General features: G+C 49.4%; 1 protein-coding gene across 6 annotated transcripts in view; it reads left to right on the forward strand.

Moving 5' to 3' along the window:
- LOC121668978 (syntaxin-binding protein 4-like) overlaps window positions 1-14,307 on the forward strand; it is a 47,090-nt gene extending 32,783 nt beyond the window's left edge. For 4 of the 6 annotated variants that reach the window (XM_042037368.1, XM_042037369.1, XM_042037367.1 and 1 more), the window contains 12 exons: window positions 213-285; window positions 3,221-3,318; window positions 4,961-5,057; window positions 7,061-7,188; window positions 7,672-7,764; window positions 8,255-8,320; window positions 8,418-8,606; window positions 9,062-9,178; window positions 10,319-10,368; window positions 11,223-11,353; window positions 12,632-12,689; window positions 13,455-14,307. In XM_042037368.1, the coding sequence (XP_041893302.1) occupies window positions 213-285; window positions 3,221-3,318; window positions 4,961-5,057; window positions 7,061-7,188; window positions 7,672-7,764; window positions 8,255-8,320; window positions 8,418-8,606; window positions 9,062-9,178; window positions 10,319-10,368; window positions 11,223-11,353; window positions 12,632-12,689; window positions 13,455-13,557 (1,203 nt within the window). In that variant the 3' untranslated portion in view covers window positions 13,558-14,307. Of the gene's footprint in view, window positions 1-212; window positions 286-3,220; window positions 3,319-4,960; window positions 5,058-7,060; window positions 7,189-7,671; window positions 7,765-8,254; window positions 8,321-8,417; window positions 8,607-8,850; window positions 9,179-10,318; window positions 10,369-11,222; window positions 11,354-12,631; window positions 12,690-13,454 lie in introns of those variants that run through there. The other 2 variants (XM_042037370.1, XM_042037372.1) reach the window with 2 other exon arrangements.
- The last annotated feature ends 1,911 nt before the right edge of the window (window positions 14,308-16,218 follow it).

Below are 16,218 nucleotides of genomic sequence, written 5' to 3' on the forward strand. Positions count from 1 at the left end.
CAGAGTCGTTTGTGTGTGACCCAAGGTTTTGGGGTGCCTCAGCCTGTGCCAGGTGCTCCCAGAGAAACCCCTGGACTCTCTTTAGGCCCATCTGCACAAGAGGAGTATGTGGTGCTCTCATGACTCTTGAACTCCTCTTATCTTCTGCTCATCATTTACACCAACAGATTCTTCTTAGCGACTGTCTGTGCCGTTTTGTCTTGTTTTTCTAGAATAGACGTGAAAATCCTTTTCCTGTGCCTTCTTTGTCACCAGACATTTGCCCACCAGAGCTTACGGTCTCAGGTGAGTCCTGCTCAACCATTCTCCTTGTGGGGGTTCCTTGGAGCTGAGGATCATGAAATTATAGAATCACAGAATCATGGAATGGTTTGGGTTGGAAGGGACCTTAAAGCCCATCTCATTCCACCCACTGCCATGGGCAGGGACAACTTCCACTGTCCCAGGCTGCTCCAAGCTCCGTCCAACCTGGCTTGGACACTTTCAGGGATCCAGGGGCAGCCACAGCTGCTCTGGGCACCCTGTGCCAGGGCCTCCCCACCCTCCCAGGGAACAATTCCTTCTCAATATCCCATCTAACCCTGCCCTCTGGCAGTGGGAAGCCATTCCCCTTGTCCTATCACCACATTTTTTTATCAGTGTTTATACTGCTGGAGTGGAATTTAATGGGGTGATAATGACACTCAGCCTGCTCAGAGAGAGGGCAAAGCAGCAGCTTGGTTTACTCAACGAGTAGTAATTATGTCCATGTTTGCCCACAGCAGCAAAACTCTTTACTAAGGCATTCGAGGACTGAGCTATTCACAGGAGACAAATTCCTCCACTCTCAGCCTGTGGTTCATTTGCAGCAGGGCTTTGCCCACCTCAGACATGCAGCAGGTTCTCCACAGGCTACATTCCCTTCTGGTGGGAATGGGGGGCTCTTGGACACACAGCATAAAAGCAGGCAGGTAATGATAATTGGGATGTACACAGCAACCCTGGGCTCTGAACAGGCTTTGAGGATGCCCTCAATTGGCCAGATTGGGAAATTGCTTAGAGATGTGATCAAAACAGATTTCTCTCTACGTCCAAGCTTCAATTTTTGCTTATTTTTTCCATGCTGTGTTTCATCTCCATGCTCTGGGTCTCCTGAGCTCTTACCTTTTGTGGAGAGACCCACTCTGTTCATCCAACAGTGTGGCAGCAATGGGGGGTGAACCTGAATCACCCTGCAGCTTCCCAAATCCCTTAATAATATTGAGGAACCCTCAATAATCCCCAGAGCCCACGGAGACAACCTCCACCAAGGTACCCCATATCCCTGTGATATGAGGGTTATTCCTGCCCCAAGGGAAAGATGGACTTCCCCAACAAATCCTGAGCAAGTGCTGCCCACCATTCTTGCGGCCTCAAATCCAACAGCCCTTCCTTCCCTGGGACATTGGCTCTGCTTACAAATCCCTGTGCCTTGCTGTAATTCCCCTCTGGAAGGCTAAGAGCAAGCACTGGAGGTAAATGATGCTTAGTCCATCCCTGGGATCAGCAGGAGATGGAGCAGCTGCTCCCAGGGATGCCTGGCTCACCTTGGGCAAGCTCAGCAGCTTCAGCTCTGCCATCCGTGCTCCGCTGGAAAGGCCCTGGGACAGGGACATGCTCTGTCCTCCCTGCCCTGAGCACCCTGCAGATGCCATGGAGACTCTCAGGTGGCCACCATGGACAGCCAGTCCTGGTGATGGGGACAGAGATTGCAGATTGTTGCTGCAATCCAGCAACAGCAGTGACCTGACCATGGCCTGACTTAGCTGGGGGATTTTATCCCTGCAGGATTTGAACGTGGAATGCCGAGGAGGCTTTGTGTCAGTGTTGTCACCCATACAAACAGACAACTGGCTTTGAAAGAACAGTCAGGCTGGGAGCCTGGGCCAGTCAGTGCCTCTCTCTGGGTGCCTGATGGATGCCCTGGATATGGCTGTGTCCAGAGCTGACAGCAAAGCCACATGGAGCTAATCCTGATTAGCCACGGCTCGAAGGGTAACAGCTCTGCCCTTGAACTTGGAGAGGAAAGTGGTGGTGGCCGATCCAGCAAACCCATTTGTTACCTCTTGCTGCTTCCCAGCTGCTGGCCTCAGCAGAGCAGATGGATGCTGGGATTAGGAGGATTATGCAGCACCTCTGCTGCTCCTCACTGTCTTCTCCTGGCACCTGGGCTCTGGCCCGATGGACAGGAGGGTGTGGGGAGAAGTGCTCCAGGGATTCCAGAGGAGCTGTGTTACTTGGCGAAACAGGGTTTCCTGTGATGTTAACCAGATCCCAAGCAGGCAAAAGGAATTGCTCCCTGGGCGAATCCTGTGTCACTGGCATGAGAAGGAATTTTGTCACCTGGGCTGATGGTTTGAGGGTGGGCAGGGGCAGGCACAGCAACCCTGCACCCTTCTGGAGTCTGCTGGGGTTGTTCAGGAGCAGGTAATGCCTCCTGCAGCCCTTTTTCCAGGGAATATCATGGCTCCTTACAGACAAGGGTTAATCATAATGGAAAAGGTGGGGTTCCCTCCAGGGATGGAGGGGCAGGCCTCGTGCAGCAGTGCTGGCAATGCTGAGCCAGCTGTTAGCAGCTGGATCCTCCAGCTCATGACAGCTTTTTACCAGCACAGCAGCTGCTGCCTCTGCCTCTCTCTGCCTCTGTGGCCGCCTCACAATACATGTGGCTCCTTCTACCCAAAAAACCTGCCTGCCCAGCTGAGGGGAAAAGGGCTCAAGGCTTTTTGCAGTCTTGGGGAGGGGAAAAAACCTCACAGTGGTGCTTTTCCACATCACTTCTAGTCTGTTTGTTCCCATGGGTGCCAGGAATTCTTTCAGTTTTGCTTAATCAGAGTAGACAAGAACCAGGCAGATTTTAATTTCTTTTTCTCACAGTTCACCATAACTCCAAGACTCCATAAAACTCTGTGATTGGAAATTTCCAAAGTGCTATTTTTGCAGTCCTTTGTCCCTGGTTGAAACATCTCATTTTAAACCGTGCAGAAGCCCAGTTTCAGAAGGATTTGCCCCAGTATCCAGTCTTTCCAAGAGTGGCCTAGCTCAGCCTTCCAGAGTTGGTTTTAGTAAATCCTGGACTTGGATTTTTGCCCTGCTGCACACACTTTATATTTCATGCAACAAGAGATCTGAATTTTGCTTTGCAGACACCTCTTCCTCTACCCAAATGCTTCTCCATTAATATTTATTTTTGATTTTTCAGCACCTGCTTCAGTTTCTAACTACAAAGCAGCTTCAGGCACCAAACCCAAAGTAGCACTGGATCCCCACATCCGGCTCAAGGATGGAAAACTCGAACTGGTAACTGCCGGGGTCCCTCTCCCCAAAGCAAGGTCTCCTCCTTGTGCACTATGCAGGAAATAGTCCATTCTCCAGCTGAGTTTGCTGGAGGCCGAGTCCAGCCTCTGAAAGTAAAGAGGGTGAAACATCCTGACGGTGTCCAAAGGGGCATTTAAATATCCCTTGGCTCAGCTTCGCTGTTCCTCAGTGCTCCATGAAGCTCCAGAAGTCTTCTCCTGGCAGCTGCACCTCCCCTGGACATCATGCCATTGGCTAAGGTTGTGCCCTCCAAACTTTTTGGTGCTGCTGTCACTGCTAGGGTGACCTCAGGCAGCCTGGCGCGGGCGAAGGAAGGCTGAGATAGGAGATAATCGCACCGAAGAGCCATCCAGAACCGCTGATTCTTCCATCATTTTATGGAAAACGCATTCTATGGGCATGGAGCATTCGCTCACCAAGACCCTGGTGAGGGGCAGGGTGGCCTGGGGGGGCCATGTCCCAGTCTGGCACCTTGGGTGGTTGTGGCGTTTGAGGGGGGGATGTGGGGACAGAGCCCTTTGTGCGGGGCCGGGGACACCCCGATGTGACGAACATCTGCTGCCACCCGACGGCAGCGCAGGGCGCCCGGGAGCTGCTCTCCTGAGCCTGCGTAATCCTCCCAAAGCGGCATCCAGGATGGAATGTGCACAGCGACCTCTGCTCCTCACGGGGACAAAGCAGCTCCTCTCGGCTGGCAGGAGCGGAACGCTTGGCTCCCCTTTTAAAAGCTGTGTTAGGCGCGGGCGGCTGCAGCGGTGACAGGGTGGGGGTGACACCGAGCGGCACAACCTGAGGTGGCTTTGGGGTGGCCAACCACGCCAACATCCTGAAGTCTGGGAGCCTGCAGCACTGCCTTGCACGGGGTGGTGGGGAGAGGAGCAGGAGGTGGGACTTGAACGGACAGCAGATGGATCCCAGGGACGTGCTGGAGCGGTGAGCGAGGATCCCTCCGCAGCGCCTTCCCAGGGAATTGACGGGAGGTGCTGTGAGCAGGAGCTGTGCGTGCAGCCCGGCACGGGGCAACGTTTCACTCGGGCTCTTCCCCAGAGTCCGCTGAGCTCGACTTTGTCTTTTGAAAGCTTTCAGGTGCTGCTGCCAGCAGGGAAGTGAGGCTTGCACAGGTTTATCTGCTCCTGTGTGCTGTGCTGCCCTGGGGTTGAACTGATAAGTATCAGTAGAAGTTAGGGCAGCAGCAATAATGAGAGAGTAAAACATGCAGTGGAGGAGCAAAATGTTTGAATGTCTCCTCTCTCCATGGGAAACACTCTGTCAACAGCTTTTATCTTTCTGGTCCCAAACAATTTCTGGGCAGTAAGAGAAAGGAGAGGCTGAGCTCTTGCCAGCTGAGTCTTGCTAAAACTCCTCTGGCTTTTGATAAAAGTCCTGAAAGCTCATCAGAGCTGCAAATCTGACTGCAGATAAAATGTTCTTGGAGGGATGTGAACCTGTGTTCAGGAGCAGACATTTCTGTACATGTGCAGGAAAGGACAGACTGGAAATCCAGTCCAAGCCTGCTCCTTTGGGAGATGCTGCCTGCAGAAACCGCAGTGTCTTCCCAGCGCTTACCCCAAAGAGGTGCTTTTCCAGTATTTTCCTTTTTAAAGGCTCCTTGTTTCTGCTCAAGGTTCTGCAGTATCTTGGTCTGGATGTGACCGAGGAGAAGAAGAGGCAGCTCCGGCAAAGCCTGACCACAGACTCGCAGGGGACGGTGGCCTACGGAGGTGAGCAGGAGCTCTGTCCATGGGGGATCTGTCATTTCTGTGAGGCTTCACTGGCAGCTAAAAAGGGAAAGAAGTGGCAGGTGAGACACCTGCCTGGCTAGTGATGGAGCCTATAAAGAGGGAAAGTCACAAGCACAAAAGAAGGCATTCTGTAGAATCGTGGAATCCTGGAATGGTTTGCATTGGAAGGGACCTCAAAATTCATCTCATTCCACTGAACACCTTCCACTACCCTGGGCTGCTCCAAGCCCTGTCCAACCTGGCCTTGGACACTTCCAGGGATGGGACAGCCACAGCTTCACTGTGAAACCTGTGCCAGGGCCTCGCTGCCCTCACAGGGAAGAATTACTTCCTAACATCTAATCTAAACCTACTCTCTGTCAGTTTAAAGCCATTCCCATTGTCCTATCACAGGTAAAATCAGACTTAAAGAAAGTTGGTGCAAGGGCTTACTTCCCTTAAAATCCCAGCTTTCCTAGCAGGAACTGGCCAGAGGAGACACAGAAAATAAACATCAGTTCTGCTTTCTGTGGCCTTCCAGAGCATGTCCAGCCCACAGGGTCTGCTCCCCAGAAGGCTTTCAGCAAAAATCCCAAACCATCAGCAATGTCCCCACCAGAGAGAACAGTCACAAGGTATCTGGATCAATGTTTTGTGCAGAGTGAGGGATGGGAACCACGGCCCTCTCTTACGAATGACTGGTGCTGAATTTTGTGGCGACAGAAATAAGGATGATTGGAGGTATTTAGCAAATGTGCTGGCAGTAAAGATGCTGCTCCTGCTGCAGCCCAGAGACTGAGCACCATCCAGAGGGACTGGGACAGGCTTCAAGGTGGGAGCATGTGAACCTCATGAAGTTCAACAAGGCCAAGTGCATGTCCTGCTCCTGGGTCAGGGCAATCTCAAGCACAAATCCAAGCTGGGTGGAGAAGGGAAGGAGAGCAGCCCTGGGGGAAGGATTTGGGGTGTTGGAGGATGAGAGCTGGCCATGTCTTGGCTGTGAGCACCCAGAAACCCCCTCTGTGCTGGGCTGAGCCCCAGCGTGGGCAGCAGGGGAGGGGGGGATTCTGCCCCTCTGCCCCCTCAGGTGAGACCCCACCTGCAGAGCTGCCTCCAGCTTGGGACCCCCTTCCAGTGCCTAAAGGGGCTCCAAGAGAGCTGGACTGGGACTTGGGACAAGGGCCTGGAGGGACAAGACAAGGAGGAATGGCTTCCCACTGCCAGAGGGCAGGGCTGGATGGGATATTGGGAAGGAATTGTTCCCTGGGAGGGTGGGGAGGCCCTGGCACAGGGTGCCCAGAGCAGCTGTGGCTGCCCCTGGATCCCCAGCAGTGTCCAAGGCCAGGTTGGATGGGGCTTGGAGCAGCCTGGGCTAGGGGAAGGTGTCCCTGCCCATGGCAGGGGATGGAATGAGATCATCTTTATGGTCTCTTTATGCCCAAATCATTCCACGTTTCTGTGATTCTGCGACTGGAAGCTCTGGGACCCTGGTGCCTCCTCCCTGATGGCTCCCACCTGTCCCACACAGCCCCTTCTGCTGTGCTTTCCTTCATGTCTGAAAGCAAAATGAATGTGGATTTCAGACTTGTCAGTTTAACACCTTTTTTAAGTGCTGAACTCACTGAGTTGTCTTTTTGTTTAAATCAGCAACATGAGAAATGGCAGCAGGTGCCTTTTGTCAGGGAGATGTGGGTTTAGCTTAAAATTTTAAAACTTTCGGAAGCACAGTCGTGAAAACTCCCCTGTGAAAATATCTGGGGTTTTCTGGGTTTTAAAAGTGTAGGTTTTTTCAGCTGGATAAGAAACAAGAGTCTGATAAAGACTGCCAACAACTCATTTAAGCTTGATGGGATTGCTGAGGAAGCCAGGATTATTAGAGAAAGCTGTCTGGCATCTCTAAACCCTACTTGGCACCAGTGGATGGCCCCAAAATCAGTGGAATTTTCTCCTAACACACAGCAATTTTCTCTTTTAGCCTGGTAAAAACTGATTGTTTCTCACAGATGTTCTCCAAGCACTCAGGGATCTATTGCAGGAGGAGCTGGACGAGGCTGGTCTGGATTCCAGCTCCGTACTCTTCACTCAGCACGAAGTGGCCAATTTGCTGGATACATCGGCTTTTCACTCCCTGGTCAGTCACCCCAAAGCTCTTCTACATTGAATCCATGGATCTTCTACATGAAATCCATGGAATTCTGAGATGGGAAAAGCTAAATTACCGTTTTCTGGTCGTTCTAAAGACAAGGCAGAACTATTCATTAATCATTTTGTTTATAGGAAGTTCTATAAAAGACCTCCAACTTCTCTTTTTTAATAAGGAAATGACAGTATCGACGGGATAATATGAGGAAGCAGCCTGGCAGTTTTGCAGAAGGAAAAATAGCCATAATTAATCAATTCTAAGTAATTTCATCTGGTTCATGAAGTGAAAATTCACCATGGCTCAGCTATTTCGGCAATGATGGGGATCAGAGAGTGAAATTCTGTGGGGCAAAAAGAACCATCCTGGAGCTGAATTATTTAATGTACCTTTTGATCTGTTGCATAAAAATGCTGACTCCTTTTTGAGGCGATTTTGATTCAATGTGTGATGAGTCCATCCCTCTCCTTGCAGACCTTTGACTCTGTCAACTGCAATGGCAACGAGGACCTGGAGCAGCTGCAGCTGGAGATGACAGATCTGCGGCACGAAGTCCGAAGGCTGAAGGTGGAGCCTCCCCTTGGAGCAGATTTCTTGGCTGGGGCCTTCTGCTGTAGCTCTCCAGAGGGGGAATGGAGTGGCCTGTCCCTCTGGAGAAGTCACCAGTTTGCATTCTGTGCATTCCTCATCACACAGGAGCCTCTCACCCTCCACTCTCCTTAATTGCCTCTTTCTCACTCTCAGCCTCAAAGGAAAACTTATTTGTACTCAAAGCATGCAGTCCCTTCTCAGCAGGGAGTTAATATATTTAAAGCAGGTCTCATTAAGAATTCCAGTCCGTGATTAACAGAAGCAGCACCTGTCCTCTCACCCTCACCTGGCTGTCAGCACTTCGGCTGTGTCCAGGCAGAATTCTGCAGGTCACAGCCCTAAAAACTCTCCCTGTGGGGGGCAAAGTGCACAGAACTTCTGTAAAATAATATTCTGGTGGCTAGGGGCATTCTAGAGAATGTCCTGACATTTGTTGCTTCTAATCTGCTGAAAATGTTTCCCACAGTCTCTCCTGAAAGAAGTGGAGAACAGCAAGAAGTCAATGGAAGATGAGCTTCAGAGGCTGAACCAAGTTAGTGAAGGGATTTCAGGGGTGCTTGGGGGTGGGTTTGGGGGTTGGCAGCCGAGGGGGACGTGGTGTGTTCATCAGAAGTTCTGGGTGCTTGCAGAAAGCGCTGGGGTTCCTGTCGGAGAACCGGACACTGCACAGCAAACTGCAGATGGCCGAGGTGGTGCAGAGACAGGCTCACAGCGCCGAGCAGGACTACGAGGAAGTGATCCACCTGCTGGAGGCTGAAATTGCAGAACTGAAGATGCAGCTGGCGGGGAAAAAAGCAAAACATGTCTCTGAAATAGAGGTAATGCAACCCCTCAGTCTGGGGAAAACCCACAACCCTTCAGACTTTTCTGTGGGTTCATAGAGCCATGGAATGATTTGGGCCAGAAGGGACCAGAAAGCCCATCTCATTCCAACCCCCTGCCATGGGCAGGGACACCTTCCACAATCCCAGGTTGTTCCAAGCCTCATCCAGCCTGGCCTTGGACACTGCCAGGGATCCAGGGGCAGCCACAACCAAGGTTACCCTCCTTCTGTTTACACAGGAGAAAATGAAATAGCTCATAGATCACTTGCTGAGTGGGACCACCAGGCCAGCACAGTCTCTGGGTCCGTGTTATAATCTGCATGACTTCCACCATCCCTTCCCAAAGGACACTGCTCTTGCTTGTAGCAAATGTCACAAACTGTTGTTTCCAAAAGCCAAAGCTGGAGCATCACCACCACCTTTCTCCTCCTCCTGTGTCCCTGCCTCAGGAGGACATCCTGGAGCTGAAGAGGCAGCTGTCCCTGGCTGATGGCCAGCTACGAAAATCCGAAGTCTCACGGAAGCGCCTGGAGATCAGCAACAGGAAACTGCTCCTGTTTGTGCAGGTGAGGTGTGGAACTGCCCCGCTGCTGCAGCATCACCACGGCCTCTTTCCCTCAGGTTTTGCAAGTCCAATCAACTTCCTGCTCCATAAGCAAAAGGGTTTTTTTCCCTGTCTCACCCTAAAAAGTCACTCTCTTGGTTAGGAGGAAGCAGGGAATGAACTCACATCTCCTCATGTCCCTGGCAGCGATGCAAACTCCGTGGTGCAGGTTTTGCTGGTGGCTCTGCTCTCCCTGGCTCTCTTTGCTGAGGCTGCTCCAGGAGCTGTGCTGTCAAAATCATCTGTGCTCACCTTCCCTTGGTATAGCTGAGGGTTGCTTCTCTATAAATAGGAGCCTAGAGAGTGGGTTTGCTCTTCCAGTGCTTTTTCCTGCCTAGATTTCCTGCAAAATCTCACAGTTTATTCTTTCAGTTGTCTGGTTTTCCACTTCATTCCCTATATTTGGAATACCAGTATGTGTAATTAGTAAACTGGCCAGCATGGGAAGCATTAGTACTGAGTGTATCTGCTATGGCTACTGGTGGCCTGTCCCAAGAACTCCTTGAAATCAAGCAGAAACAGAGGAGCAAAAGGAAATGTAGATGCTGTGTTCTCTGCTCCAGAGAAAGAAAAATTAAATGCCTCCAGAGCTTCAGCAATATGTGCTGGAGCCTGTGCAGTTTGGGGTCAGACTTTGGAAATGGATCTCACTTGACCCCAGGGTCAAACATCACAGATTTTGAGCACTGGAGCAAAATATCTTCCTTTTTTCTCCACCCCTCAGTAGTGTTGGAGAAGTCATGAACCATGCATGGTAATGTGAGCTTACACATGCAGGTCCAACCCAGGAGCCAGGGGTTGCTGGCAGCAATGATCACTGAAATGCAGCCTGCAAAATTATTCCTTGGAAGAGAATTTTTGTGTTGCATTTCATATATTTTAGCAGTGGTATTAAAATGCAGAATTCAGTGTCTGTAGATTCACAAATGCTGCCTGAGCTGCAAAAGGCCTTGAGATATTCGCTTCAAGGGCAATGAATAAGCAGAAGCTGATTACTGTCATATTAAATCTGATCATCAGGAAAAACCCATGGGGTTTGTTCTCAGGAATTATTCATTCCTACAAGTTTGAATTTTTTTTTTTTTCTGTTGTTGCATGACAGAACGTTCACAAGGTCCTGAGCACACACAGTCATTTACCAGATGAGAAAAGGTAGGAGATGGCTTCTGGGAATGGTGAACAGCAACATGAAATGTCCTTTTCTGACCTTTCCCAGGGGAAAGTGCTTCACACGTAACCTATCCAGAGTTTCTAAACTTACTTTCACTTTGGAAGTGAAACCATGGGAGAAAGATGATCTGGAGACTGCTGGTGGGTTGGTGCTGGGGGGATTTGGTCTCTGTCCAGGCTTTTTTGGGGAGTGAGCAGCTGAAACTCTGCTCTGGTTAAATTGCTCTTGTAAGCAGAGACCCCAAGCAGGTTGCTTCAGAGCAGCAGAATTTTGACCCACCTGCTTTTCCAAACATAAACCAGGTTTTGGCTGCAGGACCACATCCTTTTTCATCAGCAGTTAGAGTAGATAGAGTGTAAGCAAAGAGCTCACAAGACTCTCAGCTGCATGAATGGCTGCAGAAATAGAGCTCAGGCTTCTGGACTCCCCTCAAACCAGAGCCTATCTCCTATCACTTGAGCATAAATGTATCACAACTCTGTGTGTGTTTTTAACTGATTAAATCATTGAAAAGTCACTGTCCCATCGATAATGACCAGTCCCTTAAAAAAGTTAGTTTTTAAGAGGGATGGAAATCAGTTTTTAAGTTTCCAAGTTGGTTATTTCTAATATAATGAGGGGGAAATGCTTTTGACAAATTCTCAAGAATACTTTGCTATTTGTCTGTAACAAAGCGATGCAAGTGTGTCTAACAGATACTTGAATGCTGAGGGATGGAGATGCAACCCCCTAAACACACAGAATTTCTGTAGCACATCCTTCCTGAGAGGCTGGCCAGGATTGTCAATGACCATTCTCTGACAGAAGTATTGATGGCACTTTCCGTATTTATAAGCGTCAACCACGAAACAGAAGAGGATAAAACAGACGCAGTCTCAGACACATCTCTTCCATCTTCAGATCTTGTTGACCTTTTGCTATCAGAAGCTAAAGAATTGTTAGCGCCAATCCTCTTCAACAAGGACGGTAAGCACTAAATTAACCAGAGACACCTAAATCCCAGCAAGTCTCAGGGACCTCTGTGAGTGTTATTGACAGTTTCCAGCACCTTCCGTATTTTTCCATACCAGTTGAGTCTGCCTGATTCTCTCACGCTCACTGAGATGTAATTGCCCTCCCTATATCCATGTGACTCATCTTTGAATCTGCAATGCAGACTCGCAGGGTATGGAGTCAAAGACTTGTGCCCAGGGCCAGAGGAAAGGTGTTTATCCCGGCAAAAAAACCCCAACAGGCAGGAGGATGGTTTCACAGAATCATTGAAATGCTGGTTGAAAGGGACTGCTGGAGATCAGATCTTGTGCTCCAGGTGGGACCATGCCAGTAGAGGGGATCTGCAGTGGGTTTAGCCTGCCAGGATGGAGATCTGCAGCCTTCCTGGATGGTGTTCCCTCACTGCTCTGTGACAAAGATCTTCCCAGCACCCAGCCTGAGCTCCCCCAGGGGCACAGCCTGTGGCCACTGCCCCCAGTTACACTGGCTGCACTGCCAAGAACAGCTCGGCTCCAGCATCCCTTAATTGCCCCTGACGTAGCAGCGGGGGCTGTGAAGTTGCCTCTCGGCCTCCTCTTTGCAAGGCTAAACAAACCCAGCTCCCTCAGGCCTCCCCAGCCTCTCCCTGCAGGCCTGGGGCTTCCTTTGCTGGACCCTGTCCAGTTTCCCAACAGCTTTAAACACAGGATCCAAACTTTCCTTTCACCATCCAGGTACAACTACAGCAATGCTGAGCAGAAGGGAACAGTCACCTCCCCGTTTCCTTGGGGTACAAACCAGCCATGCTCCCTTTTCCTCACATGTCTGTGAGAAAACCAGGGAACAGGCATCCAGCTCCGTGGGAGTCTGGATTAACTTTCCCAGTCTGGGACTCTGAGCTGGTCCATGAGCCATAAACTTTTCTTGGCAGCAATAATATGACCCTGCTTGTCTGTTCACACACAAAATGAGTGTCTGACCTCCTCAGTGTCACGTCCAGGTGAATGCACAGCCCCAAACAGGTGCCCAGTCCTTGCTCTTCGATGCTATTCACCAACTCAGCGTGGCCACGGCCCAGCACTGGCTTTGTCTCAAAGCACAAGACACAAAGGAAATAATTGCAGCCTTTCAGGAGCACCTCTGGTTTACGAGCACTGTCAGCATACTCTGAGTTCCTGCCCCATTTAAATGTGCATTATCATAATGCAGCAGCACGGCTCGCATTGGGCACGTTCTCTTCACTAACACTTGGCTCTGTGCTTCCATCTGCAGCTCTGCCATGGGACAGGGACCAGTGCCTGCCTGCTGAAGGAATCCCAAATTACAACGAGTAGGTGTCAAAACTGCCATGGTCTGTAATTTGGACAACACACATACTAAAAATTCCTGTTTGCTTTGTTGGGGTTTTTTAACCGAAACTGTTGCTTGACAACTTTTGATCAGACAGTCTAGGAGAGGCCTCCAGATGGCCATGACAGAGAAATACTGTGAAATTCCTAGACAGCAAGAGACTTCCTGCCCTGCATGGTGTGGATTCCTGGATTTCTCTTTTGCTTTATAAAATGCTGGTTTTCCTTCAGGCCAGATGGGAATTTGTGGTTCTGTAGCTTGTCTAGCTGGCATTTTTATAGTGAGTTCTGTGTAAGGGAAAAAGCATCACTGGGTATGTTAATCTTTTATGTTGTGCTATCGAGATGCTGTGAAGCTCCAGACAAGGAGAGCAGGATGACATGGTTTTGTTTGGACCTTAAATTGTTAAATTTCCCTGAAACCTCTTAAATGGCTTTTATTTAACAGAGCCATTTCCTGAAGTTATCTGAAAGGGCACTTTGAGACCTACATGTCTCCTACCGCTTTCTTAGCTTGACTCAACCTGAAGATCTGCCAGCACAGTTTTTGTTTAGGTACAAAGTACCCATCTGCAAATGATAATTTCAAGGTTATGAAAAGCATTTTCAGACAAAACAGGCAGCCTGCACAGTCTAACCAGGCAAGATCTGTGGCTTCCTCTTCTTTCCTACATAACTGGTGCTGTCTTCACATTATCCTCTGTGTCCTTTTCCCAAACTACCTAAGGTATATTTCTCCTTTTCAGCCACCTTCATCAGAAGACCACGTGGCCCCCTCCTGCAGGCCAGACCAAGAGTGACCAACCACAGCCACCAAGCCCAACGGAACTGCCTAAGAAGCCAACATAAATATCCCCTGGCTTGGTGGTGCTCCGAACCATGGCCATCCATCCCATGGGAGATGGGAAAGACACCCCCCAGGCACCTCAGCTTCCAGGCAAAGCAGACTGAGAACAAGCTTTCTAACACAAGACTAATTCTTCCTAACCATCCAAGACTTTTTCAGCAACCTCCCCTGCGTGTCTACCTCCGAGTTATCATACAAGGCTTTTTGCTCACGGTTTTGCAGCTTTATAGGAAAAATACTCTCAAGAGGCTACAGAGGCCTGGATTTCAGTGGCAGCCTTTTAGAGCTTGTATTCTGGGTAGTATGAGTGTACCTGAGGGACTCAGGGGTCTCCAACAGACCCCTTTTGGTATTTCAGATGAAAAACCAAAGTCTATTTAGTGACTGTAATCAAAGCAGCTTAATCCGTAGTGTCCTAGCTGTCTTGGGATAGGTACTTCTCTTTTTATTCTTTTTGTATAGCTTATCCCAGCTGCAGTGCTTGAAGTGGGAAGCAGCACCTGAGGCAGTTGTTGGCCAGAGTGCAGGACAGCCAGCAGGATGCTTCAGTCACAACATGGTGCTGGACACCGAGCCCTCCCCGGAGCACGGGGCGGGACATAGTGGGCATAGTGAACATAGCTCAGTAAAGGTCCCTGGTGTCACTGGGAAAGGAGATCCACATGATGCAACACTGAGACAGCAATGAATGGGGAGCAGATCTGAGACGGGCAGAGGTCTGGAAAATAAAATGGAAACACTCCTCGCAAGGAGTTTTTGCTCTCTGGGTTCTGATTGCAGCTGCTGCGTTCAGCATCTCACAGACAAAGACACAGCCTGAGACCATTTTTCTTCCCTCTTATTTTGGCAGCTCCTAGGGAAATGCATTGAGAAGTTGCAGGGAAATGGGGTACAATCTGGCTTTTACAAATAATTTTTTAAGATTACTTCAAATCTTCTTTGTGGGGGTTCAAAGCATGTGGATCCTTTATAATCTAAATTAAAGGCTTAGGAAAAATCATGACCCTCACCAGTGTCTCCTGCACTCGAGGTATCACTGCACTGCTAAACCAGCAACTGTGTGGTGCAATATATCATATAAATAACCAGTCTGAAATTTTGGGTAGACTTAATTTCATAGCTCGGGGTAAATTAAATCTTGGGAGTGCATACCTCAGAATATAAATTAAAGGACTTCTTTTAAAAGGGAACATAATCCTTTGGACCGGACACAAGGAATATTCCCAGGAAGGAGAAAATATTCATCTTGGGGTACCCTGTGTTTAATAGCTCATTCCCCAATGCTCTCTGCTGTGATGGAATGATAGCAAATCCTGGTGTTACCTGTGGGTTTGGCCCTATGGCTTTGTTCTCATCGCCTGTGTTACACAGACAGGTAAGAGGTGCACACAGCAAAATCCAGTCTCACCAGTCTGGTGTACCCTGACTCTGGAAGAACACCTCCAGTTCCTCTGGGGTTACCCAGCAGATCCCAATCTGCTCCTGGCAGGGTCTCTTCAAAAGCATTTGGCTGGAAGTGGCATCCTAGGGAGATGTCTCCAGCCACTGCTTGTCACACTCGTCAGGAAACATCACTAACAGGATTTTGGGAAGGAGCAGGTCTTGGGCTGTGCTGTATCATTTAATATACCCAATGGCACTTGAGACACCTGGGAGAAAAAGGGCAAGTTATGGGGAAAACACTACTGCTTAGGCTGCACTTAATCAGCTGGAAAATCCAACAATCTGTTGTGGAAATCAACAGAAGCTTCAATACCACCTCTGACAATCACGGAATACTTTTCTCAAAACACGAGTATTGAACTCCACCTCCTTGAGTGCTGGAAAGGCACAGACCAGTACTGTCCCAGCAGGGACCAGACACATGGTCTGAAAGAGAAATCCTTGATGCTGCTTCCATAGTCTGTATTATTCCATAGATCTGTATTTTAAGGTCCCAAGAGAGAAGATTTTGTATAAAAGCATCACAGTGGGCTTGGATGAGACAAGCATTGTGCAGTTGGTGCTAGCACCTGGCAAGGGGTGGAAATGAGGTGATGCTGCCCCAAGGCCACTGTATTTGGGGTCTCCCGAGCTGTCTGTTACCATGAGAGCTGTAAAGTTCTTAACCTTTCCAACAGTCCCAACAGCTCTGTGCTCTCAGCTTACCGGCAGCCCCTCTAGAAAGGAAATCTTCCACGTTCTCATCAGCCACTGGAGATCCTCACATCAAACAAGGATCAAGCATTGCGTGCTTCCTAAAGCTCTCATATTTCTCAGCTGGTTTCCAATATTTCCTTTGAATTTACCATATTCCTTTTGCCTTTGCTTCAAGCCCAGCAGGCTTCCCTCTCTCTATTAATCCCGTTGCTCCTAACGCCACCTCTGCAGAGCAGTGCTCAGAGCTAAGCTCTGACGAGAGCTGTGCTCCTGGAGGTGATGCTGATTTCAGTGACCCAGAATAACAAACCTGTGTCAAGCTTTACTCCCAGGCAAGGGGAATTAGGCAGAACTCAGCCAGTCACAGGGTGACATCTCACAGAACTACCAAGAGACAAAAGGGAAAATGCACAAAGGAACAAACAGCACAGAAAGAGAAGTTATTTAAATATGTTCTTCATTCACGCAGGACCTGTCTAGCACTCTACAAGAGAGCTGAATTCTGGATCAATTTGCAATACTTT

This window comes from Corvus kubaryi, unplaced genomic scaffold (genome assembly GCF_017639235.1).
Source record: "Corvus kubaryi isolate FWS band 111438036 unplaced genomic scaffold, C.kubaryi_AGA036_p1.0 37387, whole genome shotgun sequence".
NCBI lineage: Eukaryota > Metazoa > Chordata > Aves > Passeriformes > Corvidae > Corvus > Corvus kubaryi.